The sequence below is a fragment of the Pan paniscus genome, chromosome 18 (assembly GCF_029289425.2).
Source record: "Pan paniscus chromosome 18, NHGRI_mPanPan1-v2.0_pri, whole genome shotgun sequence".
NCBI classification, from domain to species: Eukaryota; Metazoa; Chordata; class Mammalia; order Primates; family Hominidae; genus Pan; species Pan paniscus.
In genome coordinates, this window is record NC_073267.2 from 679,751 (window position 1) to 705,601 (window position 25,851).

General features: G+C 57.9%; 1 protein-coding gene across 2 annotated transcripts in view; it reads left to right on the forward strand.

The window, feature by feature from the left end:
• RAB11FIP3 (RAB11 family interacting protein 3) overlaps nucleotides 1-25,851 on the forward strand; it is a 106,911-nt gene that overhangs the window by 24,466 nt on the left and 56,594 nt on the right. For both annotated transcript variants that reach the window (XM_063598169.1, XM_063598168.1), the window contains exon 2: nucleotides 11,943-12,036. In XM_063598169.1, the coding sequence (XP_063454239.1) occupies nucleotides 11,943-12,036 (94 nt within the window). The remainder of the gene's footprint in view (nucleotides 1-11,942; nucleotides 12,037-25,851) is intronic.

The following is a 25,851-nucleotide window of genomic DNA, read 5'->3' on the forward strand; positions in this document are numbered from 1 at the left end:
GGACAGAGTGTCAGGCTCATTCAGGTGCTCAGCAGAATTCAGCTCCTTGAGGTTATAGAACTGAGGACCCTGTTTGCTGGTTGGTCGTTGGCCAGAAATGGTTCTTAGGTCCTGGAGAACCCTCAGGTTCAACCACGTGGTCCTCCCAGGTATGGCAGCTTACTTCTTCTTTGAGACCAGGAGGCTGCTACGATGGAGTCTTAAGTTAACATAAATCACAACTAGGTGTGGTGGCTCACACCTGTAGTCCCAGCTACTCAGGAGGCTGAGGTGGGAGGATCGCTTGAGCCTAGGATCTTGAGGCTGCAGTGAGCTGTGTTTACCACACCACTGCACTCCAGCCTGGGTGACAGGGAGACCCTATCTCAAAAAAAAAAAAAAAGTTTTAGGCCGGGTGCAGTGGCTCACAGCTATAATCCCAGCACTTTGGGAGGCTGAGTTGGGTGGATCACTTGAGGTCAGGAGTTTGAGACCTGCCTGGCCAACATCGTGAAACCCTGTCTCTACTAAAAATACAAAATTAGCCGCGCGTGGTGGCGGGCATCTGTAATCCCAGCTGTTGCGTAGACTGAGGCAGGAGAATTGTTTGAACCCGGGAAGCAGAGGTTGCAGTGAGCCAAGGTCGTGCCACTGCACTCTAGCCTGGGCGACAGAGTGAGGCTCCATCTCAAAAAAAAATTTTGTTTTAAAGATTAAGTTAACCTCATCACAGTGACTGTCCCACCATATGCACAGGCCTTGCCTACACTCAAGAGAGGGGGTCTTAGAATTCTGCCTGCTACCATGGTCTAGTCTTGGCACACCTTCCTTGACAACATGGAAGCCAGGTCACTGCCCAGGCCACCTACAAGGAAGTTCACCATTTGACCTGCCGAACATGCACAACAAACTTTTTTTCTCTTTCTTGAGACAGGGTCTCACTCTGTCGCCCAGGCTGGAGTGCAGTGGAACAATCTTGGTTTACTGCAACCTCTGCTTCCCAGGCTCAAGCGATCCTTCTGTCTCACCCTCCCGAGTAGCTGGGACCACAAGCATGCACCACCATGCCCAGCTCTGGCTAATTTTTTGTATTTTTGGTAGATATTTTTGTATTTTTGTTTCACTGTGGTGCCCAGGCCAGTTTCGAACTCCTGACCTCAAGTGATCCCCTGGCCTCCAAAAGTGCTGGGATGACAGATGTGACCCACCACGCCCAACCAAGTATTGGATAACTTTTTAGTTTCCTTTTCTTCCTCCGTTACTTCCGCTCAGGGGTCTAGGTCTGAGTCAGGGCTTGAGGGTGTCCCCATGGGGGCTGGTGTTACCCAGGACACTGCAGCGGCTAGCAGGGCTTGGCTGGGCTGGCGAATGAGGGCCCCACTTCTCTGTTTTGTACAGGGAAGGGACCGAGGATCTGAGTGACATCTGTAGGTCAGAGGGCATGCTGACCTTGAAAGCAAGGTGGGAATGGAGTTCTATGAACTGAGGAGTCCCAGCTGGCTCGCATTCTAGAGAAGCGCCATAAAGGGAGTCTATTCATTAGCCCCAGGGAGAGAGCCTCCCGCTCCCTCCCTCCCCGCCCCCCACCCCACCCCACCCCACCCTTAGGAGCTGCTCACCTTCCCCTCGCCTGGGGCACACACCTGCTTCTCCAGGGACCAGACCTGAAGTGCAGGAAGGAGCCCCGCGGCCTTCTGTTACCGCAGCGCTCTGCCTGCCCTCGTTGAATGTGTGGACTCTTTGGTTGCTTTCATAAATTCTGTTTTATTTCCTCATCATGTTTGCTGAAAGCTTGAATGTATCCACTTGGCTGTTTTCCAAGTATTCTCATGTGCATTTTAAGAGTCTCCTGTCTTTAAAATAATGTGGAGGCAGCTCTGAATATACTAAAACCATTGAATTGTACCCTTCAGATGGGTGATTTTGTGGTATGTGAATTTTATTTCAATGAAGCTGTTAACAGAAATAGTACAGAGGCCGTACTGTTGTGTTTTCCGGAGCACCTGGAGTCCCCTCTGTCCCTGGCCATCCCTCCTTCCCCACACCTCACCCCTGTACCTCACCTTCCCCACCCCCCTGCCTCACCCCTGCACCTCACCCTCCCCACCCTTCCCGTATCAGGGAGCTTCTTAAACACAGAATGGGGTGTTAAGATGATTGGAGGGCAGCAGCCTATTGGAATCCCGACGAAGGTGGAAAGGTGTCAGGGAGGGGTAGCTGTGGTGTGGAGGAGCCCCACATTTTCGTCCCTGTCTTGTCACAAAGAAGGAGCCCATCGCTGTGATTAGAAGGACTTAGGCCGGGCATGGTGGCTCACACCTGTAATCCCAGCACTTTGGCAGGCCGAGGCAGGTGGATTACCTGAGGTCAGGAGTTCAAGACCAGCTGGCCAACATGGAGAAACCCCGTCTCTACTAAAAATACAAAAAGTTAGCCAGGCATGGTGGTGTGTGCCTATAATCCTAGCTCCTTGGGAGGCTGAGGCAGGAGAATTGTTTGAACCAGGGAAGCGGAGTTTACAGTGACCCGAGATCACACCATTGCACTCCAGTCTGGGGGACAGAGCAAGACTCTCTCTCAAAAACAAACAAAGGAAAAAAACAAACAAAAAGGCCGGGGCTCAGTGGCTCATGCCTGTAATCCCAGCACTTTGGGAGGCCGAGGCGGTGGATCGCCTGAGGTCAGGAGTTGGAGACCAGCCTGGCTAAGATAGTGAAACCCCATCTTTACTAAAAATACAAAAATTAGCTGGGCGTGATGGCAGGTGCCTGTAATCCCAGCTACTCGGGAGGCTGATGAGGGAGAATCATTTGAACCTCGGGAGGGCAGATGTTGCAGTGAGTTGAGATCGCGCCACTGTACTCCAGCCTGGGCGACAAGAGTGAAACTCCTTAAAAAAATAAAAAGGAAACAAACAAACAAACAAACAAAAAATCAGCTGGGCATAGTGGTGGGGGCCTGTAGTCCCAGGTACTTGGGAGGCTGAGGCAGGAGAATTGCTTGAACTTGGGTGGCTGATATTGCAGTGAGCCAAGATCATGCCACTGCACTCCAGCCTGGGTGATAGAGTGAGACTCCATCTTAAAAAAGGAAACAAAAAAAAGCCACAAAGAAGGACTTAGAATTGGGTGCTAAGCAGGCCTCTTCCTACTGATAGGTGGACACATCTATTTCTTTATTATTATTATTATTATTATTTTTGAGACAGAGTCTTGCTCTGTTTCCCAGGCTGGAGTGCAGTGGCGTGATCTCGGCTCACTGCAAGCTCCGCCTCCCCTGTTCACGCCATTCTCCTGCCTCAGCCTCCCGAGTAGTTGGGACTACAGGCGCCCGCCACCACGCCCGGCTAATTTTTTGTATTTTTAGTAGAGATGGGGTTTCACCATGTTAGCCAGGATGGTCTCGATCTCCTGACCTCGTGATCTGCCCGCCTCGGCCTCCCAAAGTGCTGGGATTACAGGCGTGAGCCACCGCGCCTGGCCTATTTCTTTATTTTTTAATTTTTTTTTATTTTTTATTTTTGAGACGGAGTCTCGCTCTGTTGCCCAGGCTAGAGTGCAGTGAGCGATCTTGGCTCACTGCAAGCTCCACCTCCCGGGTTCAAGTGATTCTCGTGCCTCAGCCTTCTGAGTCGCTGGGACTACAGGTGCCCACCACCACGCCTGGCTAAATTTTTGTATTTTTAGTAGAGACAGGGTTTCTCCGTGTTAACCAGGATGGTCTCAATCTCCTGACTTCGTGATCCACTCGCCTTGGCCTCCCAAAGTGTTGGGATTACAGGCGTGAGCCACCATGCCCGACCTGGCCACATCTATTTCTGATGGATAAAAGTGGATTCCTGAATATGTGATATGCCTCTCTGGGGACCTGTGGAATGACATTTTGCATGTCAGACCAGCACAGTGCTTTTATTCTAGACTTTTCTAAACCTTCCCCTCTAAACCAGGGAAAGCGAGTCGGTTCCCCGGTTCCTCGTCATGGGTAATCAGAACAGATCTCTGATTTAGGAAGTTGGTTTTTTTTTTTTTTTTTGAGGCAGAGTTTTGCTCTTGTTGCCCAGGCTGGAGTGCAGTGGCGCGATCTTGGCTCACTGCAACCTCCGCCTCCTGGGTTCAAGCGATTCTTGTGCCTCAGCCTCCCCGGTAGCTGGGATTACAGGCGCCTGCCACCACGCCCGGCTAATTTTGTATTCTTTTTTAAGTAGAGGCGGGGTTTCACCATGTTAGCCAGGCTGGTCTCGAACTCCAGAGCTCAGGCAATCTGCTCACCTCGGCCTTTCAAAGTTCTGGGATTACAGACGTGAGCCACCGCGCCCGGCCAAGGAAGCTATTTTTGTACTTCAAACAGAAAAACTGAGCTGCCAGTGAGCACACTCAGAGTAGGAAAACTCATATTATTCAGCCTACCTGTCTTTCTTCCAAATTCCAATTTAGAGAGAAGCACACCATAGCTTTTCAGTTGCCAAGAAAAGAGACATGAGATTTACTCAGATGCCTTCATTTTCCCAGTGGGACCTCATCATTCCAGGTGGTTGAGGCATCCAGTAGGCGGGTCTTTGTTCCTCGCTCACACACCCAGTTAAAAGCAAAGGCCTCCCCTCATCTAGAGCCAACTCTGAGCAGGGTCGTTAAGCATCAACTGCCAGGCATAACCCCCTATAAAGTTGCTTGCTATAGTAGCTGGTGCAAAGCCGACTAAATGGGAATTAAAAACTGTCTCTAGCCAGGCACAGCGGCTCATCCCTGTAGTTCCAGCTACTCCGGAGGTCAGTTGGAGGATTGCTGGAGTCCAGGAGTTTGAGACCAGCCTGAGCCACATAGCGAGATCGCCTCCCTACAAAAAATACAAAAATTAGCTGGGTTTGGTGGCACTCACCTCTAGTCCCAGCTACTCAGGAGGCTGAGGCAAGAGGATTGGCCGAGTCTAGTCGTTCACATCTAGCGTGGGAAACATGTTGTAGAACTCATCTCATATCGTATACCTCCTCAAAACCAAAACCAAAAAACCCCAAAAGCAAAAACCAAAAAAACCCACAAAACCAACCGTGAAAACACCCCTGTCTCTGGAACTCCTTGTCCAAGGTCCCTGAGGCTAATGTGATTTGGAACAGAAGCCAACTTTCCTGCAGGTTTAGAAAGTGTCACATACAGGCTCTTTCTCATTCAAGCTTATAAGAACAGGCTTTCTTGGCCGGGCGCAGTGGCTCACACCTGTAATCCCAGTACTTTGGAAGGCTGAGGCAGTAGGCAGATCACCTGAGGTCAGGAGTTCCAGACTAGCTTGGCTAACATGGCAAAACGACGTCTCTACTAAAAATTCAAAAGTTAGCGAGGCGTGGTGGTACGTGCCTGTAATCCCAGTTACTTGGGAGGCTGAGGCACGAGAATTGCTTGAACCCGGGAGGTGGAGGTTGCAGTGAGCCGAGATCGCACTACTGCACTCCAGCCTGGGTGACAGAGCGAAACTCCATCTCAAAAAAAAAAAAAAAAAAACTAGGCTTGCTTTCTTTTTTTTTTTTTCTTGGCCACATGCACCAGATTGAAGAATAAGCTTTCTTGTCTGTTCTCTATACAGTGATATGTAAAAATCACCACTCAGATCAAAGAATTGAGAACTGCGCAGCCAGGCGCCGTGGCTCACGCCGGTAATCCCAGCACTTTGGGAGGCCAAGGTGGGCGGATCACCTGAGGTCAGGAGTTCAAGACCAGCCTGGCCAGCATGGCGAAACCCCGTCTCTACTACAAAAATCAGCCGGGTGTGGTGGCACGTGCCTGTCATGCCATCTACAAAGGAGGCTGAGGCAGGAGAATTGCTTGAACCCGGGAGTTGGAGGCTACAGTGAGCTGAGATCACACCACTGCACTCCAGCCTGGGTAACAGAGGCGACTCTGTCTCAAAAAAAAAAAAAGAATTGAGAACCGCGCACACTCTCACAAGCACTCAGCAGTGGTCAGTCCATTCTTGGGTGGGTGATCGGATATGACTGGAGCAGGTGCTCCCTGTCACTGTTTTTGTTGTTGTTGTTGTTGTTGTTTGGGAGATAGGGTCTCACTCTGTTGCCCACGTGGAATGCAGTGATGCAATCATGACTCGCTGCAGCCTCAACCTCCCAGGCTCAGGCAATCCTCCCACCTCAGCCTTCCAAGTAGCTGGAATTACTGGCACGTGAATTTTTTGGTATTTTTTGTAGAGATGAGGTTTCACCATGTTGCCCAGGCTAGTCTGGAACTCTTGGGCTCACGTGATCCATCCACCTTGGCATTTCAAAATGCTGGAAATCCAGGTGTGAGCCATGATGCCTGGCCTTAGTTTGGTTCAGGCTTTATACTAAGTGCATCTCAAATATTTTATTGAACATCCTTTCATTTCTAAGAGTACTTCAGTTATCTCTGTTAAAATGAACCAACCAGAAAGATTCCCACTCAAGTGCAGGACAACAGATATTAGTATCAAGAATTAAGGCCGGGCACGGTGGCTCGCTCACACCTGTAACCCCAGCACTTTGGGAGGCCAAGGCGGATGGATCACCTGAGGTCAGGAGTTCAAGACCAGCCTGGCCAACATGGTGAAACCCCATCTGTAAGGTGGGCTGAGTGGCTCACACCTGTAATTCCAGCACTTTGGGAGGCCAAGGTGGGCGGATCACTTGAAGTCAGGAGTTCGAGACCAGCCTGGGCAACATGGCAAAACATTGTCTCTACCAAAAATACAAAAATGAGCCGGGTGTGGCGGCACACACAGCTACTTGGGAGGCTGAGGTGGGAGAATCGCTTGAACCTGGGAGGCAGAGGTTGCAGTGAGTTGAGATTGTGCCACTGCACCCTAGCCTGAGTGACAGAGTGAGACCCTGTCTCAAAAAAAAAAAAAAGAAAAAAAGAAAAACAAGGCTGGGCGCGGTGGCTCATGCCTGTAATCCCAGCACTTTGGGAGGCCGAGGTGGGCAGATCACTTGGGGTCAGGAGTTCAAGACCAGCCTGCCCAACATGGTGAAACCCTGTCTCTACTAAAAATACTAAAAAATTGGTTGGGCATGGTGGAAGGTAGCTGTAATCGCAACTACTTGGGAGGCTGAGGCAGGAGAATCATCCAAACCAGAAGGCGGAGGTTGTAGTGAGCTGAGGCCGCACCACTGCACTCCATCCTGGGCGACGGAGTGAGACTCCATCTCAACAACAAACAAACAAAAAAACCAACAAAACAACAACAACAAATCAAAACAAAACGAGCACTTGTTGGGAACAGCAGGGAAAGCCCTTTGTGTATATGTTTAGCTGCTTCGCGTCTGCTTTTAGAAAGAAGTGTCCGTGCCATCGGCAGGTGAGCCGCAGGCTTCAGTGCCATTGGGAGATACTGTATAGCCAGGCTTCCAGAACCGCCTCTCTCCCTGCCCATGCTGGCCTATGTGCTGATCTAGTGTGAAGTTTACAGATAGCTTCGGGAACTCCTAGGAACATTTTGCTTATTATTGCTATGGTTTCTGATAAGATAAGCTTTGTTGAAAACAGTATAATTCAAGTATGATAGTAACAACAAGATGCAGAAAGGCGGTGTTTCTCGTTCTGAAAGGTGCTTTGCTGTGAAGCCATAATACAGTGTGTTATTCGAGAATCCTGGGAGGAGTCTCTGGGATCCTAGTTGACTGTGGTGGGAGAATTTGTTCTGCTTTCCTTTCTTTCAGATTAGTGGATCATGTTCTACATCCATAGCAGGAACAATGCAATTTGTCAGTAAGTTTTTCATACTGCAGTCACCCTGGAGCCAGTGACTGAGTGGATTCTCCACCATGGTGTTTCTGTAACTTACTGTCCGTCCGCTGGAGCGGTGCTGGCTGGCTTTGGCCACTCTGGTTTATGTCTCTTGGCTCGGTTTTCTGCCACTACTGGATTTTGCAGGGAAGGGCAGGCTGTCTCATTTTTCACAGTTTCACCTTTTTTTGAAAGTCTCTGAATTGAGTATTTTGGACTTGGAGAATTAGAACTATCCCCAAATCATCAATTACATGAAATCCATCTGTTCTACAGATTATAAAGAAAATATAATTAAAATGGAGTTTTAAAAATGTATACTTTGATTCACTCTTGTTCATTCTAACATGGTAACATGTAAAAGGGGCCTATTCTAGTTAATGATTTGTTTAAAAAATATTTGGTTAATGTTTCAGAATAAAAACTTGGTACTTTGTGTTCAATTAGTAGCTTCAGTGTGGAAATTCTTAGGAATCTTCAGGACAGATTGGCCAGTCTGGACTCCGGATTAGGTAACTCTCAGGTACCCAGCAAGACTCTCACATTCTTAGGAATGAGCTTAGGAACGAGGACTTTTGTGAGATAAGTGGGGAGATGTTTTATAAACTCCAGTTGTCTCCAGGAAGTTGATTGATGATGGACTTCCGAGCCCAGAGTCACGCTAGCACACAGAGCCCTAGGATTGGGGCGATGGCCCCGGCCTCTTCCGTTGTGGAGGGGAAGCGGAAACTCAGTCTCTGGCTCAGGAATTCCACACTGTGGGGTCCCTTAGCTGGGGCTGGCCCTGTTTGAGCCTGACTTTATGAGGCATGTTGGCTGACAGTAGCGAGAGGGCCAGCCACGGGGGCCCGGGCCTTGCTCTGGTGCCCTGTGTGCTTCGGGCTCTCTGGATTGCCTCCTGGGCGATGCGATAGCCTTGCTGACCACGTGCTACACCCCCCATCCTTGTCCTGAAACAGAGCAGCTGTGTCCTGGCGTCTCCAGCGGGGCTGCCCTTGAGGGTTCTGTGCTTGCTGCTTGGTAGCAGCCCCGGCATCTGGACTTCACCACAGGGCCTAGGGGGCCTTCCTCGGGTTCACCGATGCCCACAGGGCCTGGGGGGCCTTCCGCGGGTTCACCGATGCTCACAGGGCCTGGGGGGCCTTCCTCGGGTTCACTGATGCCCACAGGGCCTGGGGGGCCTTCCTCAGGTTCACCGATGCTCACAGGGCCTGGGGGGCCTTCCTCGGGTTCACTGATGCCCACAGGGCCTGTGGGGCCTTCCTCGGGTTCACTGATGCTCACAGGGCCTGGGGGGCCCTCCTCGGGTTCAGTGATGCTCACAGGGCCTGGGGGGCCTTCCTCTGGTTCAGTGATGCTCACAGGGCCTGGGGGGCCTTCCTTGGGTTCACTGATGCTCACAGGGCCTGGGGGGCCTTCCTCGGGTTCACCGATGCTCATCTGCCGTAACCTGCCTGAGGCCCTAGGGTTTTGTCAGTTAATGGATGTGGCTGCAGCCAGGGCTCCTGCCAGCCTGTTGCCTCTCCCTGTCCCTGAGCATTTTCACAGTCCAGCCCGCCACCCAAGAGGGGCTTTCTTCAGGAGTCTGCTCCCTCTGTGGCTGAATGCTGCCTCCTTTTTCCTTTCTCCCTGGCCCACACTTCTTTCTTCTTTGCTCTCTTTTTCCTCTTTTGCTGTTCTTGAAGTTTTCATTATGGAAGAGTTCAAACCCATATGAAAGTGGAGAGTAGTGAAATGGTGCACTGGTACCTATCCCCTGTCACAGCAACGTGCAGGCATGCCTCTGGTGACATCTGTGCCTCACCCCAGATTCTAGAGGTATTTCTAAGTATTTCAGTACATGTGTCTAAAAAGCAGTGCTCTTTAAAAAATTATGAAAATATCATCACACCTACAAAAATGAACAGTTCCTTAATATCATCAAATATTTATCAGTGTTCAAACTTTTTTTTTTTTTTTTGAGACAGAGTTTCGCTGTTTTTGCCCAGGCTGGAGTGCAGTGGCACGATCTCAGCTCACTACAACCTCCACCTCCCGGATTCAAGCAATTCTCCCGCCTCAGCCTCCCGAGTAGCTGGGGTTACAGGTTCCCACCACCACGCCCAGCTAATTTTGTATTTTTAGTAGAGATGGGGTTTCTCCACGTTGGTGAGGCTGGTCTCGAACTCCCGACCTCAGGTGATCCGCCTGCTTCAGCCTCCCAAAGTGCTGGGATTATAGGCGTGAACCACCACACCCAGCCTCAAACTTTTTTTTTTTTTTTTTTTTTTTTTTAGCAGACAAAGTCTCATTTTGTAGCCCAGGCTGGAGTGCAGTGGCACAATCTTGGCTCACTGCAACCTCCGCCTCCCGGGTTCAAGCGATTCTCCAGCTTCAGCCTCCTGAGTAGCTGGGATTACAGGCGAGCGCCACCACACCTGGTTAATTTTTGTATTTTTAGTAGAGATGGGGTTTTGCCATGTTGGCCAGGCTGGTCTGGAACCCCTGACCTTCGGTGATCCCATCTCAGCCTCTCAAAGTGCTGGGAATACAGGCGTGAGCCACAAAGCACCTGGCTGCAATGTGGTTTTAATTTAATTTGCATTTCTTTAAGGACTAATTGAGCATTTTTTCATGTGGTTATCAACCATTCACACATATTTTCTGATGAAATTTCTATTTAAGTCTTTTGCCCACTTGAAAAAAAAATTGAGTTGTCTTTTTTTTTTTTTTTTGAAACAGAGTCTCATTCAGTCACCTAGGCTGGAGTGCAATGGCGCAATCTCTGCTCACGGCAACTTCTGCCTTCCGGGTTTAAGCAATTTACCTGTCTCAGCCTCCTGAGTAGCTGGGATTACAGGCATGCGCCACCACGCCTGGCTGATTTTGTATTTTTAGTAGAGATGGGGTTTCTCCACGTTGGTCAGGATGATCTCGAACTCCCGACCTCAGGTGATCCACTCACCTCGGTCTCTCACAGTGCTGGGATTACAGGTGTGAGCCACCGCACCTGGCCTGAGTTGTCTTCTTAATTTTAAGATTTCCTTATATATTCTGGACACAAGTCATTTAACAGATATATGATTTGCAAATACTTTCTCCCAGTCAGTGTCATTTTTTTGCTTTTATTAATGTCTTTTGAGTATGAAAGTTTAAAATTTTTATTTTTAAGTTTTGGGGTACATGTGTAGGATGTACAGGTTTGTTACATAGGCAAACGTGTGCCATGGTGATTTGCTGCACCTGTCAGCCCATCAGCTGAGTATTAAGCCCAGGTATTTTCTGTAATACTCTCCCCCCTCCCACCCCATCCCCTGAAAATTTTTAAATTTTTATGAAATCCAATTTACACTTGGCAGAATAAACCTGCATTCTTTCTGAAGAATTTCATTTTGTGTTACATCCATGTGTGAGTTACCCTACTTAGCGTTTATGATTTTTGATATCAAGGGTCTTTTTCCCTGAGTTATTCGCTACCAAGGACTCTGCAGAGCCAGGAAGGCATTTCTGAATGGGCAGTGTGTGCTTATCTATGTTATCTATGTAACATATCTATGTTGGCATGCTGGATCCTTGCCGGAACAATACCTAAAACTTCAGAACTGATCTCCCCACGTAAGACCCTGGCTGCTGGCTTTCGGTGGCCAGGGTCCTACTCCCGTGGTTCATCACGCCAGGTGCTGCTGGCAGCCCATTTACAGGGTGCTGCCTGTCCTGTGGCTGTGGCCGTCTGCAGTGGCCCATGGAGGCCGTGCTGCCTCCTGCACGTGAGGAGTCAGAGGCTGTCACTGTCAGCACCGCCCCTGTTGGCGGCTTCTTTGCATGTGGTGAAAAAGCCAAGCTCGTGATACAACCTAATCCCGATTCCCTAAAGCGGCCCGCAGCCTTCTTGGCACCAGGGATTGGTTTCATAGAAGACGCTTTTCCACAGACGGGCAGGGCATTGGGGTGGTTTCAGGATGATACTGTTCAGATCATCAGGCGTTAGAGTCTCATAAGGAGCGCGCAACCTGGACCCCTCGCATGCGGAGCACACAGTAGGCTTTGCACTCCTGTGAGAACCTGATGCTCCTGCTGATCTGACAGGAGGGGAGCTCAGGCGGTAATGCTCCCTCACCTCCTGCTGTGCTTCCCCGTTCCCAGCAGGCCACACACCAGATCTCTCCCAGTCCGAGGTCCAGGGTTGGGGACCCCTGCTGTAAAGGCTTAGGGTAACCTAGTCTCATTTGGCAATTACAGGTGAAGGACTTAACTAAGTACTTGGATCCCAGCGGGCTCGGCGTGATCAGCTTTGAAGACTTCTACCAAGGGATCACAGCCATCAGAAACGGAGGTCAGTCGTCCCCGCCATGAGCTCCCACCTCCTCTCCCATTCCTCAGCCACCCTCTCAGCCACCTGCACATCACCAGGCTCCTCGTGCTGACTCTAACATCTTTCCTTCTCCTTGAAGCCCCCAACATACCTCAGGTTTCCAGGTGGTCTCTTTCCTTTCTTGTTACCTTCTCCTCACATACCCTGTTTTCCAGAATTTGCTGCGTTAACTACTTTTCCATAATGCTAGAAAGCAACTGCCCCCTTCCTCAAAGATTTCATGATGACAATTTGAGAATTTTCAAAATATTGAAAGAATGATTCCATGGCCACCCAAGTGGGTGTTCACCACCCGTGCTCTGCAGGCAGCACTTCGTCGCACTCTCTCCCCACGTCTCTGTCCATCTCCAGTCTGTCCCCCAGCCCCTCTTGAATGGGATGTGTTTGTAATCAGCATGCTTCCGCGCACACCGCCCTGAACACTGTAGCCCGTACCACCATCGTTCCCTAGAGCTCAGTGTTTGTTTCCAGTCTTCCTTTGAGTAAAAATTTACCTGCAGTGAAATGTACAGCTCACGCCTGCTCCTCTGTGAGCTCCGACAGAGTCCTGTGCCTGGCAGTGCGGAGCCTGTCACGCGCATCACTGTCCCCATGTGGGTGCCGCATACCCCTCGCCCTCAGGCAGTGCCTTCCCTCCTGCTGGCACCATTGCTGATTTCTGTCACCATGGATTAGTTTTGCCTATCTCTCTTTTTTTTCTTTGAGACTGAGTTTCACTCTTGTCACCCAGGCTGGAGTGCAATGGCCCGATCTCGGCTTACTGCAACCTCCACCTCCCGGGTTCAAGCGATTCTCCTGCCTGAGCTGGGATTATAGGCACCCACCACCATGCTCACCTCTACTAAAAATACAAAACATATAAAAATTTTTGTATTTTTAGTAGAGACGGGGTTTCACCATGTTGGCGGGGCTGGTCTTGAACTCCTGACCTCAGGTGATCCGCCTGCCTCAGCCTCCCAAGGCTGAGGTGCTGGGATTACAGGCATGAACCACCGTGCCTGGCCAGTTTCACCTGTCTTGAGGGTTTGAGTGCTCTCACTTGACTTCTTTCCTCAGCACGATCCCTTCCCCAGCACGATCCCTTCCCCAGCACGATCCCTTCCCCAGCACCGTCCCTTCCCCAGCACCGTCCCTTCCCCGGCACCGTCCCTTCCCTTCCGCAGCACCGTCCCTTCCCCAGCACCGTCCCTTCCCCGGCACCGTCCCTTCCCCGGCACCGTCCCTTCCCGGCACCGTCCCTTCCCCAGCACCGTCCCTTCCGCAGCACCGTCCCTTCCGCAGCACCGTCCCTTCCCCGGCACGGTCCCTTCCCCGGCACCGTCCCTTCCCCGGCACGGTCCCTTCCCCGGCACGGTCCCTTCCCCGGCACCGTCCCTTCCCCGGCACCGTCCCTTCCCCGGCACGGTCCCTTCCCCGGCACGGTCCCTTCCCCGGCACCGTCCCTTCCCCGGCACCGTCCCTTCCCCGGCACCATCCCTTCCCCAGCACGATCCCTTCCCCAGCACTGTCCCTTCCTCAGCACAATGTCTTCCCCAGCACTGTCCCTTCCCCAGCCCCATCCCTTTCCCAGCACGATCCCTTCCCCAGCACCATCCCTTCCGCAGCACCGTCCCTTCCCCAGCACCATCCCTTCCCCAGCACGATCCCTTGCGTGCTTGTGCCGTATTTCGTGTCTTCATTCTCCTGGTGATGGGCACGTTTGTGTACAAGTCTTTGTGTGGATGCGTGTCTTCAAGTCCTTGGGGCCTGTGTCTAGGAGTGGGTCATGTGCTGGGGTAAACTCGGTTCTTCACAGTGGCCGTGCCGTTTCACACTCACCAGTCCCCATACTATACACTGTCCGTCTTACTTCAAGTGCTGAAGCTCTGAACAGGCCATCTCATTTCCTCATGTTTGGCCAGGCGGTGTAGGGGTGACGGTGGCGGGTCCTTTCCCTCCTTCATGCACGTGCAGGATAAGTAGACCTTGGCTGGGGCCCTCAGAGTCAGCAGGTGCAGTGAGGGAGACGGATGCCCTTGGACCTCGACCTCAGGTCTTGTCTGTCGCCTCCACAGAATTATTGCCTGACAGTGTCTCTAAGGTGTTGGGTTTTCTCAGATGCCAAGTCTTTAGATGGCTCTGGGGAAACGTGCTGTGTGTTGTTCCCTGGTTTTTTTTTTTTTTTTTTTTTGAGACAGAGTTTTGCTCTTCTTGCCCAAGCTGGAGTGCAATGGCATGATTTCGTCTCACTGCAACCTCCGCCTCCCGGGTTCAAGCGATTCTCCTGCCTCAGCCTCCCGAGTACCTGGGATTACAGGCATGTGCCATTGTGCCCAGCTAATTTTGTATTTTTAGTAGAGACAGGGTTTCTCCGTTTTGGCCAGGCTGGTCTCGAACTCCTGACCTCAGGTGATCCACCCACCTTGGCCTCCCAAAGTGCTGGGGTTACAGACATGAGCCACTGCGCCCGGCCTGTTCCCCATTTGTTACTCTTTATTTGACTGTCTGTTCTTCCACCCATGAACATGTTGTGGGACCAGCACGGCCTCTGCGCTGGGCTTGGCCCCGGGGCCTCTGTGGTGAACCAGCACCAGAGCAATGCCAGTGGGCTGCGGCGGGACAAATGGGTGAGGTGCTGCTGCTGTCAGCGTAGCAGGCCGGGGGTGAGATGGGAACTAGGCAGGCAGCCCTCTCTGAGGAGGGGTGGAGGGGAGAAAGGACACCCTGACAACCAGGTAAAGACCACCTGGCCCAGGTGAGGAAGCAGTCCTGAGGTGGGGCGAGGGGCCCAAGACGAGGATGGAGAGATACTGCAGGCTCTGCAGGCTGAGAGGAGCGTGCAGGCAAGCTCTGGGTCAAGGGGGCCTGCAGAGCAATGGGCAGAATGGGTGGCCACAGACCCTCAGGAGGCAGCACTGGCAGGAGAAGGGGGAGGAAGAGGACAGTCAGGAGGCCTCAGAGTCTGCAGGCTGAGCACCAGCAGGTTGAGGCTGATGGGGCCGTGTCTCAGTCTAACTGATAAGCTGCAACCCTTAAGTAACATCTTAAGAGGGTAGGTGTGTACTTTATACATTTATTTAACGTTTGTCCTTCTGTACAAAGCTTTCAGTAGCGGCTTTGTGAGAATTTTGGCGTCTCACATCCTGTGCCTTGAGGCTTGCTGCATGGCGTGCTGCAGGTCCTCCCTCCAGGCCTTCTGGAAAGTCTGGTTCTCCTCAGGTTACTCCTGGGACATGGCAGCTGTGCCCATGACCCTCGGGATGAGTTTGTTCTCTAACTGATTCACTGGTTAGCTCTGGGGAGATTCTAGGTGTAAACTTTTTCCTCTTAGTTTGAAAAATCCATTATGAGCCAGGCACAGTGGCTCATACCTGTAATCCCAGCACTTTGGGAGACTGAGGTGAGAGGATCAGTTGATCCCAGGAGGGTGAGACCAACCTGGGCAACATAGTGAGACCTTGGCTGTGCAAAAAAATAAAGTAGTTGAGTATTGTGACGCATGCCTGTAGTCCCAGCTACTTGGGAGGTTGAGGTGGGAGCATCCCAGGAGGTGGAGGCTGCAGTGAGCTGTGTTTGTGCCACTGCACTCCATGCACTCCAGCCTGGCGACAGACCCTGTCTCAAAAACAAACAAAACAAAAAAAACTTGCCATTAATTCCAAACAGAATTTTGTGTGTAATAGAGAATGCGATCTTTATGACACTGATGCTTTGGTACTTGCTGGGCCGGCTGGGTGGTTTTTATGCATGTGATGGGTACGCCTGAGAGGATGCTTCTTTTCTAATCATTGGTCCCCTGAGTTCATGGAGGTGCGAGCTGGAGACTCACGTTAGCTTGGTCTCAGTCGCAGGGAGGAGAAAAGCCCCTCATGAAGCTGGTAGCTGTGTCGTTTTTGTTTTGTATAGCTGTGTTTCGTCTTCACTCTTAAGTCAAGAATTACTGGATGCAGGCTTCTAGGTTGATGGTGAGGGAGCCCGGGGACCCCCAGAACTGGTTTTCATCGGCGAGGCCTCAGTGTTTGGGGCTGAGATGGGTGCATGGAGGCCAAGCACAAGACCCCAGGCGGCAGTTACCACTTCCATGAAAAACAAGAAGTGGAATAAGAGAGCCTGTACTTCTTGGTCCAGTAACAAGCCATATTTTACATAGCCATAATAGTTAAATTGAATATTGATGTAACTGAAGATGGAGATGTAACCATTTTGGAAGATTGGGGGAGGTAAAATGGGGCAGGGTGCAGTGTGGCAGGGCATCTCATGGGGACTGTTTGGCAAATACAGAGGGAAGTAGATGCGAGCTTAGAGGGGAGTGTGGGCGGCCTGTCGGTAGCCACGGCCTCTCAGCACTGGCTCCTTTTTCTTTCGAGATGGAGTCTCGCTCTGTCGGCCAGGCTAGAGTGCAGTGGCGTCATCTCGGCTCACTGCAACTTGCGCCTCCCAGGTTCAAGCAATTCTCCTGCCTTAGCCTCCCGAGTAGCTGAGACCACAGGCTCGCGCTGCCACACCTGGCCAATTTTTTGTGTTAGAGATGGGGTTTTGCCATGTTGGCCAGGCTGGTCGTGAACTCCTGACCTCAGGTGATCCACCCACCTCGGCCTCCCAAAGCGCTGGGATTACAGACGTGAGCCACCGCGCCCGGCCAGCAGTGGTTCATTTTCTAGTGACAGGCACGTGTATGAAATCACAGGGAACAGGACTGTAACTCCACGCATTTTGAATAAAACCAGGAATTCTTTGTTGTGACTGCTGGTCTTGTTATAAAGGTTACAACCCATTTCCTTGGTGCCACAAAGACTCAGAGCACTCAGGGCCCTGGCCAGTCACTGGGTGTGCTGGTCTCGGCTTGTCATAGGGTAAACTTGCTCTGCACAATGTGGCTGGCAGAGCGTGTTCCTGGGCCTGTGACTGAGGGCGGCCTGCAGGAGATTTGGGCTGGAGATGTGTTCCCTCGGGAGTCAGGGACACAGCCTGTCATGGAGAGTTAAGACGGGTCTTTTGTAGGTTTGGACAGGTGAAGTGCTCAGATCCCTCTGCAGGGTCAAGGCTGGGAACAGCAGTGGCCCCGGGTACCATGACATGGGCAGGAGGGAGCCACCTGGGTCCACGATTCTGTCGTCAGGGTAGGGGTTGGTTTGTTCCTGTGGACCATGGCTAACGCGAAATGGGGCAAGCTCAGCTCTAGGGGTTCCTGGGAGGCCTTGGCTTGGAAGGTGCCCGCTCTCAGCTCAGGAGCCAGGGTGTGGGAGATGCCCACCAAGCAAAATGAAGCCTCCAGCCTGGCCTGCTGCCCTCGGAGGAGCCCGATGCTCTGTCTGGGAAGCCTGGGGGCTGCCAGCTGTGGACTGTGGCTGCCTGTGGTTGCCGGCGTCTTGGCTTAGTGACTGAAGGGGTGAGAGAGTGATCGTCCAAGGACAGCCCATCTCCAGATGTTTCTTAGTGGTTGCCCAGCCACCTGACACGCCAAGCTGGGGCCTTCTCCCAGACACCGTCCCCTTCTCTCTTTGCCGTCACCTGGGCCAATCCCACAGCAGCTGGGGCACCCCGTTCTCCTTCCCAGCAGCTGACAGATGGGCCTGGGAGGGCTCCTGTGCCTGTCTGCTTGAGAGGGCGGTGAGCTAGTCATCGTGAGCCGGCCAGGGCTCTCCTATCTCACTGCACGAGAGCTTGAGCCAGGCTGGTGGAGGTGGCTGCAGCCGAGGGAGAGCACGGCTGGGACCTGTGAGGACCATGGATGGGGACACATGGGGCAACGGGCCCGTGAGTGCTGTCGAACCAGCCTGTTCCAGGCTCTGGGACGTAGCACGAAACGGCAGTGCAGAACCCCTGCCCTTGGGAGCTGGCTTTCTAGTGGGAGACAGACCACAAAGTAAGGCAGGAGCTAGGGAGGCAGAGGAGTGGGGAGGCCTCCCTGAGAACGTCCGGGATGGGAAGGCAGCATCCCAGCAGGGCTGCACCTGGCATGTTTGGAGGCCACAGGGAGGCAGGGTCAGAAGGAGCAGATGAGAGGCAGGCCTCACAATTCTGTCTCCAGCTCCAGGCTCCTGAAGAGGATGGTGGGGCATCCCTGAGAGCTGGTGTGAGGGGTGGGACACTGAGCTGACTGCAGAGCTGACTGCAGAGTGGAGTGGGCGTCAGGGAGGAGGTGCAGTAGCCTCAGGGAGGAGGTGCTGGGACGTCAGGGAGGAGGTGCAGGGGCCTCAGGGAGGAGGTGCTGGGACGTCAGGGAGGAGGTGCTGGGACGTCAGGGAGGAGGTGCAGGGGCCTCAGGGAGGAGGTGCAGGGGCCTCAGGGAGGAGGTGCTGGGGCGTCAGGGAGGAGGTGCAGGGGCGTCAGGGAGGAGGTGCTGGGGGGTCAGGGAGGAGGTGCAGGGGCGTCAGGGAGGAGGTGCAGGGGCGTCAGGGAGGAGGTGCAGGGGCGTCAGGGAGGAGGTGCAGGGGCGTCAGGGAGGAGGTGCTGGGGCCTCAGGGAGGAGGTGCAGGGGCGTCAGGGAGGAGGTGCAGGGGCGTCAGGGAGGAGGTGCAGGGGCCTCAGGGAGGAGGTGCAGGGGCGTCAGGGAGGAGGTGCAGGGGCCTCAGGGAGGAGGTGCAGGGGCGTCAGGGAGGAGGTGCAGGGGCGTCAGGGAGGAGGTGCAGTAGCCTCAGGGAGGAGGTGCAGGGACGTCAGGGAGGAGGTGCAGGGGCCCCAGGGAGGAGGTGCAGGGGCGTCAGGGAGGAGGTGCAGTAGCCTCAGGGAGGAGGTGCAGGGGCGTCAGGGAGGAGGTGCAGTAGCCTCAGGGAGGAGGTGCAGGGGCGTCAGGGAGGAGGTGCAGGGGCGTCAGGGAGGAGGTGCTGGGGCGTCAGGGAGGAGGTGCAGGGGCGTCAGGGAGGAGGTGCAGGGGCCTCAGGGAGGAGGTGCTGGGGCCTCAGGGAGGAGGTGCGGGGGCGTCAGGGAGGAGGTGCGGGGGCGTCAGGGAGGAGGTGCGGGGGCGTCAGGGAGGAGGTGCGGGGACGTCAGGGAGGAGGTGCGGGGGCGTCAGGGAGGAGGTGCGGGGGCGTCAGGGAGGAGGTGCTGGGGCGTCAGGGAGGAGGTGCTGGGACGTCAGGGAGGAGGTGCGGGGGCCCCAGGGAGGAGGTGCGGGGGCCCCAGGGAGGAGGTGCGGGGGCGTCAGGGAGGAGGTGCGGGGGCCCCAGGGAGGAGGTGCGGGGGCCCCAGGGAGGAGGTGCCGGGGCCCCAGGGAGGAGGTGCCGGGGCCCCAGGGAGGAGGTGCGGGGGCGTCAGGGAGGAGGTGCGGGGGCGTCAGGGAGGAGGTGCGGGGGCGTCAGGGAGGAGGTGCGGGGGCGTCAGGGAGGAGGTGCGGGGAAGCCAGGGAGGAGGTGCAGGGGCGTCAGGGAGGAGGTGCTGGGGCCTCAGGGAGGAGGTGGTGGGACGTCAGGGAGGAGGTGCAGGGGCCCCAGGGAGGAGGTGCAGGGGCGTCAGGGAGGAGGTGCAGGGGCGTCAGGGAGGAGGTGCAGGGTCGTCAGGGAGGAGGTGCAGGGGCGTCAGGGAGGAGGTGCAGGGGCGTCAGGGAGGAGGTGCAGGGGCGTCAGGGAGGAGGTGCAGGGGCGTCAGGGAGGAGGTGCAGGGGCGTCAGGGAGGAGGTGCTGGGACGTCAGGGAGGAGGTGCAGGGGCGTCAGGGAGGAGGTGCAGGGAAGTCAGGGAGGAGGTGCAGGGGCGTCAGGGAGGAGGTGCAGGGAAGCCAGGGAGGAGGTGCAGGGGCGTCAGGGAGGAGGTGCAGGGGCGTCAGGGAGGAGGTGCAGGGAAGTCAGGGAGGAGGTGCAGGGAAGTCAGGGAGGAGGTGCAGGGGCGTCAGGGAGGAGGTGCAGGGAAGTCAGGGAGGAGGTGCAGGGGCGTCAGGGAGGAGGTGCAGGGAAGTCAGGGAGGAGGTGCAGGGGCCCCAGGGAGGAGGTGCAGGGGCGTCAGGGAGGAGGTGCAGGGGCGTCAGGGAGGAGGTGCAGGGGCGTCAGGGAGGAGGTGCAGGGAAGTCAGGGAGGAGGTGCAGGGGCCCCAGGGAGGAGGTGCAGGGGCCCCAGGGAGGAGGTGCAGGGGCGTCAGGGAGGAGGTGCAGGGGCGTCAGGGAGGAGGTGCTGGGGCCTCAGGGAGGAGGTGCAGGGGCGTCAGGGAGGAGGTGCAGGGGCGTCAGGGAGGAGGTGCAGGGGCGTCAGGGAGGAGGTGCAGGGGCCTCAGGGAGGAGGTGGTGGGACGTCAGGGAGGAGGTGCTGGGACGTCAGGGAGGAGGTGCAGGGGCGTCAGGGAGGAGGTGCTGGGACGTCAGGGAGGAGGTGCAGGGGCGTCAGGGAGGAGGTGCAGGGGCGTCAGGGAGGAGGTGCAGGGGCCTCAGGGAGGAGGTGGTGGGACGTCAGGGAGGAGGTGCAGGGAAGCCAGGGAGGAGGTGCAGGGAAGCCAGGGAGGAGGTGCAGGGGCGTCAGGGAGGAGGTGCAGGGGCGTCAGGGAGGAGGTGCAGGGGCGTCAGGGAGGAGGTGCAGGGGCGTCAGGGAGGAGGTGCAGGGGCGTCAGGGAGGAGGTGCAGGGGCGTCAGGGAGGAGGTGCTGGGACGTCAGGGAGGAGGTGCAGGGGCGTCAGGGAGGAGGTGCAGGGGCGTCAGGGAGGAGGTGCAGGGAAGTCAGGGAGGAGGTGCAGGGGCGTCAGGGAGGAGGTGCAGGGGCGTCAGGGAGGAGGTGCAGGGGCGTCAGGGAGGAGGTGCAGGGGCGTCAGGGAGGAGGTGGTGGGACGTCAGGGAGGAGGTGCAGGGACGTCAGGGAGGAGGTGCAGGGGCGTCAGGGAGGAGGTGCAGGGGCGTCAGGGAGGAGGTGCAGGGGCGTCAGGGAGGAGGTGCAGGGGCCTCAGGGAGGAGGTGCAGGGGCGTCAGGGAGGAGGTGCTGGGGCCTCAGGGAGGAGGTGCAGGGGCCTCAGGGAGGAGGTGCTGGGGCATCAGGGAGGAGGTGCAGGGGCGTCAGGGAGGAGGTGCAGGGGCGTCAGGGAGGAGGTGCAGGGGCGTCAGGGAGGAGGTGCAGGGGCGTCAGGGAGGAGGTGCAGGGGCGTCAGGGAGGAGGTGCAGGGAAGTCAGGGAGGAGGTGCAGGGAAGTCAGGGAGGAGGTGCAGGGGCGTCAGGGAGGAGGTGCAGGGAAGTCAGGGAGGAGGTGCAGGGGCGTCAGGGAGGAGGTGCAGGGAAGTCAGGGAGGAGGTGCAGGGGCCCCAGGGAGGAGGTGCAGGGGCGTCAGGGAGGAGGTGCAGGGGCGTCAGGGAGGAGGTGCAGGGGCCTCAGGGAGGAGGTGCAGGGGCGTCAGGGAGGAGGTGCAGGGGCCTCAGGGAGGAGGTGGTGGGACGTCAGGGAGGAGGTGCTGGGACGTCAGGGAGGAGGTGCAGGGGCGTCAGGGAGGAGGTGCTGGGGGGTCAGGGAGGAGGTGCAGGGGCGTCAGGGAGGAGGTGCAGGGGCGTCAGGGAGGAGGTGCAGGGGCGTCAGGGAGGAGGTGCAGGGGCGTCAGGGAGGAGGTGCTGGGGCCTCAGGGAGGAGGTGCAGGGGCGTCAGGGAGGAGGTGCAGGGGCGTCAGGGAGGAGGTGCAGGGGCCTCAGGGAGGAGGTGCAGGGGCGTCAGGGAGGAGGTGCAGGGGCCTCAGGGAGGAGGTGCAGGGGCGTCAGGGAGGAGGTGCAGGGGCGTCAGGGAGGAGGTGCAGTAGCCTCAGGGAGGAGGTGCAGGGACGTCAGGGAGGAGGTGCAGGGGCCCCAGGGAGGAAGTGCAGGGGCGTCAGGGAGGAGGTGCAGTGGCCTCAGGGAGGAGGTGCAGGGGCGTCAGGGAGGAGGTGCAGTAGCCTCAGGGAGGAGGTGCAGGGGCGTCAGGGAGGAGGTGCAGGGGCGTCAGGGAGGAGGTGCTGGGGCGTCAGGGAGGAGGTGCAGGGGCGTCAGGGAGGAGGTGCAGGGGCCTCAGGGAGGAGGTGCTGGGGCCTCAGGGAGGAGGTGCGGGGGCGTCAGGGAGGAGGTGCGGGGGCGTCAGGGAGGAGGTGCGGGGGCGTCAGGGAGGAGGTGCGGGGGCGTCAGGGAGGAGGTGCGGGGGCGTCAGGGAGGAGGTGCTGGGGCGTCAGGGAGGAGGTGCTGGGGCGTCAGGGAGGAGGTGCTGGGGCGTCAGGGAGGAGGTGCAGAGGCCCCAGGGAGGAGGTGCGGGGGCCCCAGGGAGGAGGTGCGGGGGCGTCAGGGAGGAGGTGCGGGGGCGTCAGGGAGGAGGTGCGGGGGCCTCAGGGAGGAGGTGCGGGGGCCCCAGGGAGGAGGTGCCGGGGCCCCAGGGAGGAGGTGCCGGGGCCCCAGGGAGGAGGTGCGGGGGCGTCAGGGAGGAGGTGCGGGGGCGTCAGGGAGGAGGTGCGGGGGCGTCAGGGAGGAGGTGCGGGGGCGTCAGGGAGGAGGTGCGGGGAAGCCAGGGAGGAGGTGCAGGGGCGTCAGGGAGGAGGTGCTGGGACCTCAGGGAGGAGGTGGTGGGACGTCAGGGAGGAGGTGCAGGGGCCCCAGGGAGGAGGTGCAGGGGCGTCAGGGAGGAGGTGCAGGGTCGTCAGGGAGGAGGTGCAGGGTCGTCAGGGAGGAGGTGCAGGGGCGTCAGGGAGGAGGTGCAGGGGCGTCAGGGAGGAGGTGCAGGGGCGTCAGGGAGGAGGTGCAGGGGCGTCAGGGAGGAGGTGCAGGGAAGTCAGGGAGGAGGTGCAGGGGCGTCAGGGAGGAGGTGCTGGGACGTCAGGGAGGAGGTGCAGGGGCGTCAGGGAGGAGGTGCAGGGGCGTCAGGGAGGAGGTGCAGGGGCGTCAGGGAGGAGGTGCAGGGAAGCCAGGGAGGAGGTGCAGGGGCGTCAGGGAGGAGGTGCAGGGGCGTCAGGGAGGAGGTGCAGGGAAGTCAGGGAGGAGGTGCAGGGAAGTCAGGGAGGAGGTGCAGGGGCGTCAGGGAGGAGGTGCAGGGAAGTCAGGGAGGAGGTGCAGGGCCGTCAGGGAGGAGGTGCAGGGAAGTCAGGGAGGAGGTGCAGGGGCGTCAGGGAGGAGGTGCAGGGGCGTCAGGGAGGAGGTGCAGGGGCGTCAGGGAGGAGGTGCAGGGGCGTCAGGGAGGAGGTGCAGGGAAGTCAGGGAGGAGGTGCAGGGGCCCCAGGGAGGAGGTGCAGGGGCCCCAGGGAGGAGGTGCAGGGGCGTCAGGGAGGAGGTGCAGGGGCGTCAGGGAGGAGGTGCTGGGGCCTCAGGGAGGAGGTGGTGGGACGTCAGGGAGGAGGTGCAGGGGCCCCAGGGAGGAGGTGCAGGGGCGTCAGGGAGGAGGTGCAGGGGCGTCAGGGAGGAGGTGCAGGGGCCTCAGGGAGGAGGTGCAGGGGCGTCAGGGAGGAGGTGCAGGGGCCTCAGGGAGGAGGTGGTGGGACGTCAGGGAGGAGGTGCTGGGACGTCAGGGAGGAGGTGCAGGGGCGTCAGGGAGGAGGTGCTGGGACGTCAGGGAGGAGGTGCAGGGGCGTCAGGGAGGAGGTGCAGGGGCGTCAGGGAGGAGGTGCAGGGGCCTCAGGGAGGAGGTGGTGGGACGTCAGGGAGGAGGTGCAGGGAAGCCAGGGAGGAGGTGCAGGGAAGCCAGGGAGGAGGTGCAGGGGCGTCAGGGAGGAGGTGCAGGGGCGTCAGGGAGGAGGTGCAGGGGCGTCAGGGAGGAGGTGCAGGGGCGTCAGGGAGGAGGTGCAGGGGCGTCAGGGAGGAGGTGCTGGGACGTCAGGGAGGAGGTGCAGGGGCGTCAGGGAGGAGGTGCAGGGGCGTCAGGGAGGAGGTGCAGGGGCGTCAGGGAGGAGGTGGTGGGACGTCAGGGAGGAGGTGCAGGGGCGTCAGGGAGGAGGTGCAGGGGCGTCAGGGAGGAGGTGCAGGGGCGTCAGGGAGGAGGTGCTGGGACGTCAGGGAGGAGGTGCAGGGGCGTCAGGGAGGAGGTGCAGGGGCGTCAGGGAGGAGGTGCAGGGAAGTCAGGGAGGAGGTGCAGGGGCGTCAGGGAGGAGGTGCAGGGGCGTCAGGGAGGAGGTGCAGGGGCGTCAGGGAGGAGGTGCAGGGGCGTCAGGGAGGAGGTGGTGGGACGTCAGGGAGGAGGTGCAGGGACGTCAGGGAGGAGGTGCAGGGGCGTCAGGGAGGAGGTGCAGGGGCGTCAGGGAGGAGGTGCTGGGACGTCAGGGAGGAGGTGCAGGGGCGTCAGGGAGGAGGTGCTGGGACGTCAGGGAGGAGGTGCAGGGGCGTCAGGGAGGAGGTGCAGGGGCGTCAGGGAGGAGGTGCAGGGGCGTCAGGGAGGAGGTGCAGGGGCGTCAGGGAGGAGGTGGTGGGACGTCAGGGAGGAGGTGCAGGGGCGTCAGGGAGGAGGTGCAGGGGCCTCAGGGAGGAGGTGCAGGGGCCTCAGGGAGGAGGTGCTGGGGCCTCAGGGAGGAGGTGCTGGGGCGTCAGGGAGGAGGTGGTGGGACGTCAGGGAGGAGGTGCAGGGGCCCCAGGGAGGAGGTGCAGGGGCGTCAGGGAGGAGGTGCAGGGGCGTCAGGGAGGAGGTGCAGGGGCCTCAGGGAGGAGGTGGTGGGACGTCAGGGAGGAGGTGCAGGGGCGTCAGGGAGGAGGTGCAGGGGCGTCAGGGAGGAGGTGCAGGGGCGTCAGGGAGGAGGTGCTGGGGCCTCAGGGAGGAGGTGGTGGGACGTCAGGGAGGAGGTGCAGGGGCCCCAGGGAGGGGGTGCAGGGGCGTCAGGGAGGAGGTGCAGGGGCGTCAGGGAGGAGGTGCAGGGGCCTCAGGGAGGAGGTGGTGGGACGTCAGGGAGGAGGTGCAGGGGCCTCAGGGAGGAGGTGCTGGGACGTCAGGGAGGAGGTGCAGGGGCGTCAGGGAGGAGGTGCAGGGGCGTCAGGGAGGAGGTGGTGGGACGTCAGGGAGGAGGTGCTGGGACGTCAGGGAGGAGGTGCAGGGGCGTCAGGGAGGAGGTGCTGGGACGTCAGGGAGGAGGTGCAGGGGCGTCAGGGAGGAGGTGCAGGGGCGTCAGGGAGGAGGTGCATGGGCCTCAGGGAGGAGGTGGTGGGACGTCAGGGAGGAGGTGCAGGGAAGTCAGGGAGGAGGTGCAGGGAAGCCAGGGAGGAGGTGCAGGGGCCTCAGGGAGGAGGTGCAGGGGCGTCAGGGAGGAGGTGCAGGGGCGTCAGGGAGGAGGTGCAGGGAAGTCAGGGAGGAGGTGCAGGGGCGTCAGGGAGGAGGTGCTGGGACGTCAGGGAGGAGGTGCAGGGGCGTCAGGGAGGAGGTGCAGGGAAGTCAGGGAGGAGGTGCAGGGGCGTCAGGGAGGAGGTGCAGGGGCGTCAGGGAGGAGGTGCAGGGAAGTCAGGGAGGAGGTGCAGGGGCATCAGGGAGGAGGTGCTGGGACGTCAGGGAGGAGGTGCAGGGGCGTCAGGGAGGAGGTGCAGGGGCGTCAGGGAGGAGGTGCTGGGGCCTCAGGGAGGAGGTGGTGGGACGTCAGGGAGGAGGTGCAGGGGCCCCAGGGAGGGGGTGCAGGGGCGTCAGGGAGGAGGTGCAGGGGCGTCAGGGAGGAGGTGCTGGGACGTCAGGGAGGAGGTGCAGGGGCGTCAGGGAGGAGGTGCTGGGACGTCAGGGAGGAGGTGCAGGGGCGTCAGGGAGGAGGTGCAGGGGCGTCAGGGAGGAGGTGCAGGGGCCTCAGGGAGGAGGTGGTGGGACGTCAGGGAGGAGGTGCAGGGAAGTCAGGGAGGAGGTGCAGGGGCGTCAGGGAGGAGGTGCAGGGGCGTCAGGGAGGAGGTGCAGGGGCGTCAGGGGGGAGGTGGTGGGACGTCAGGGAGGA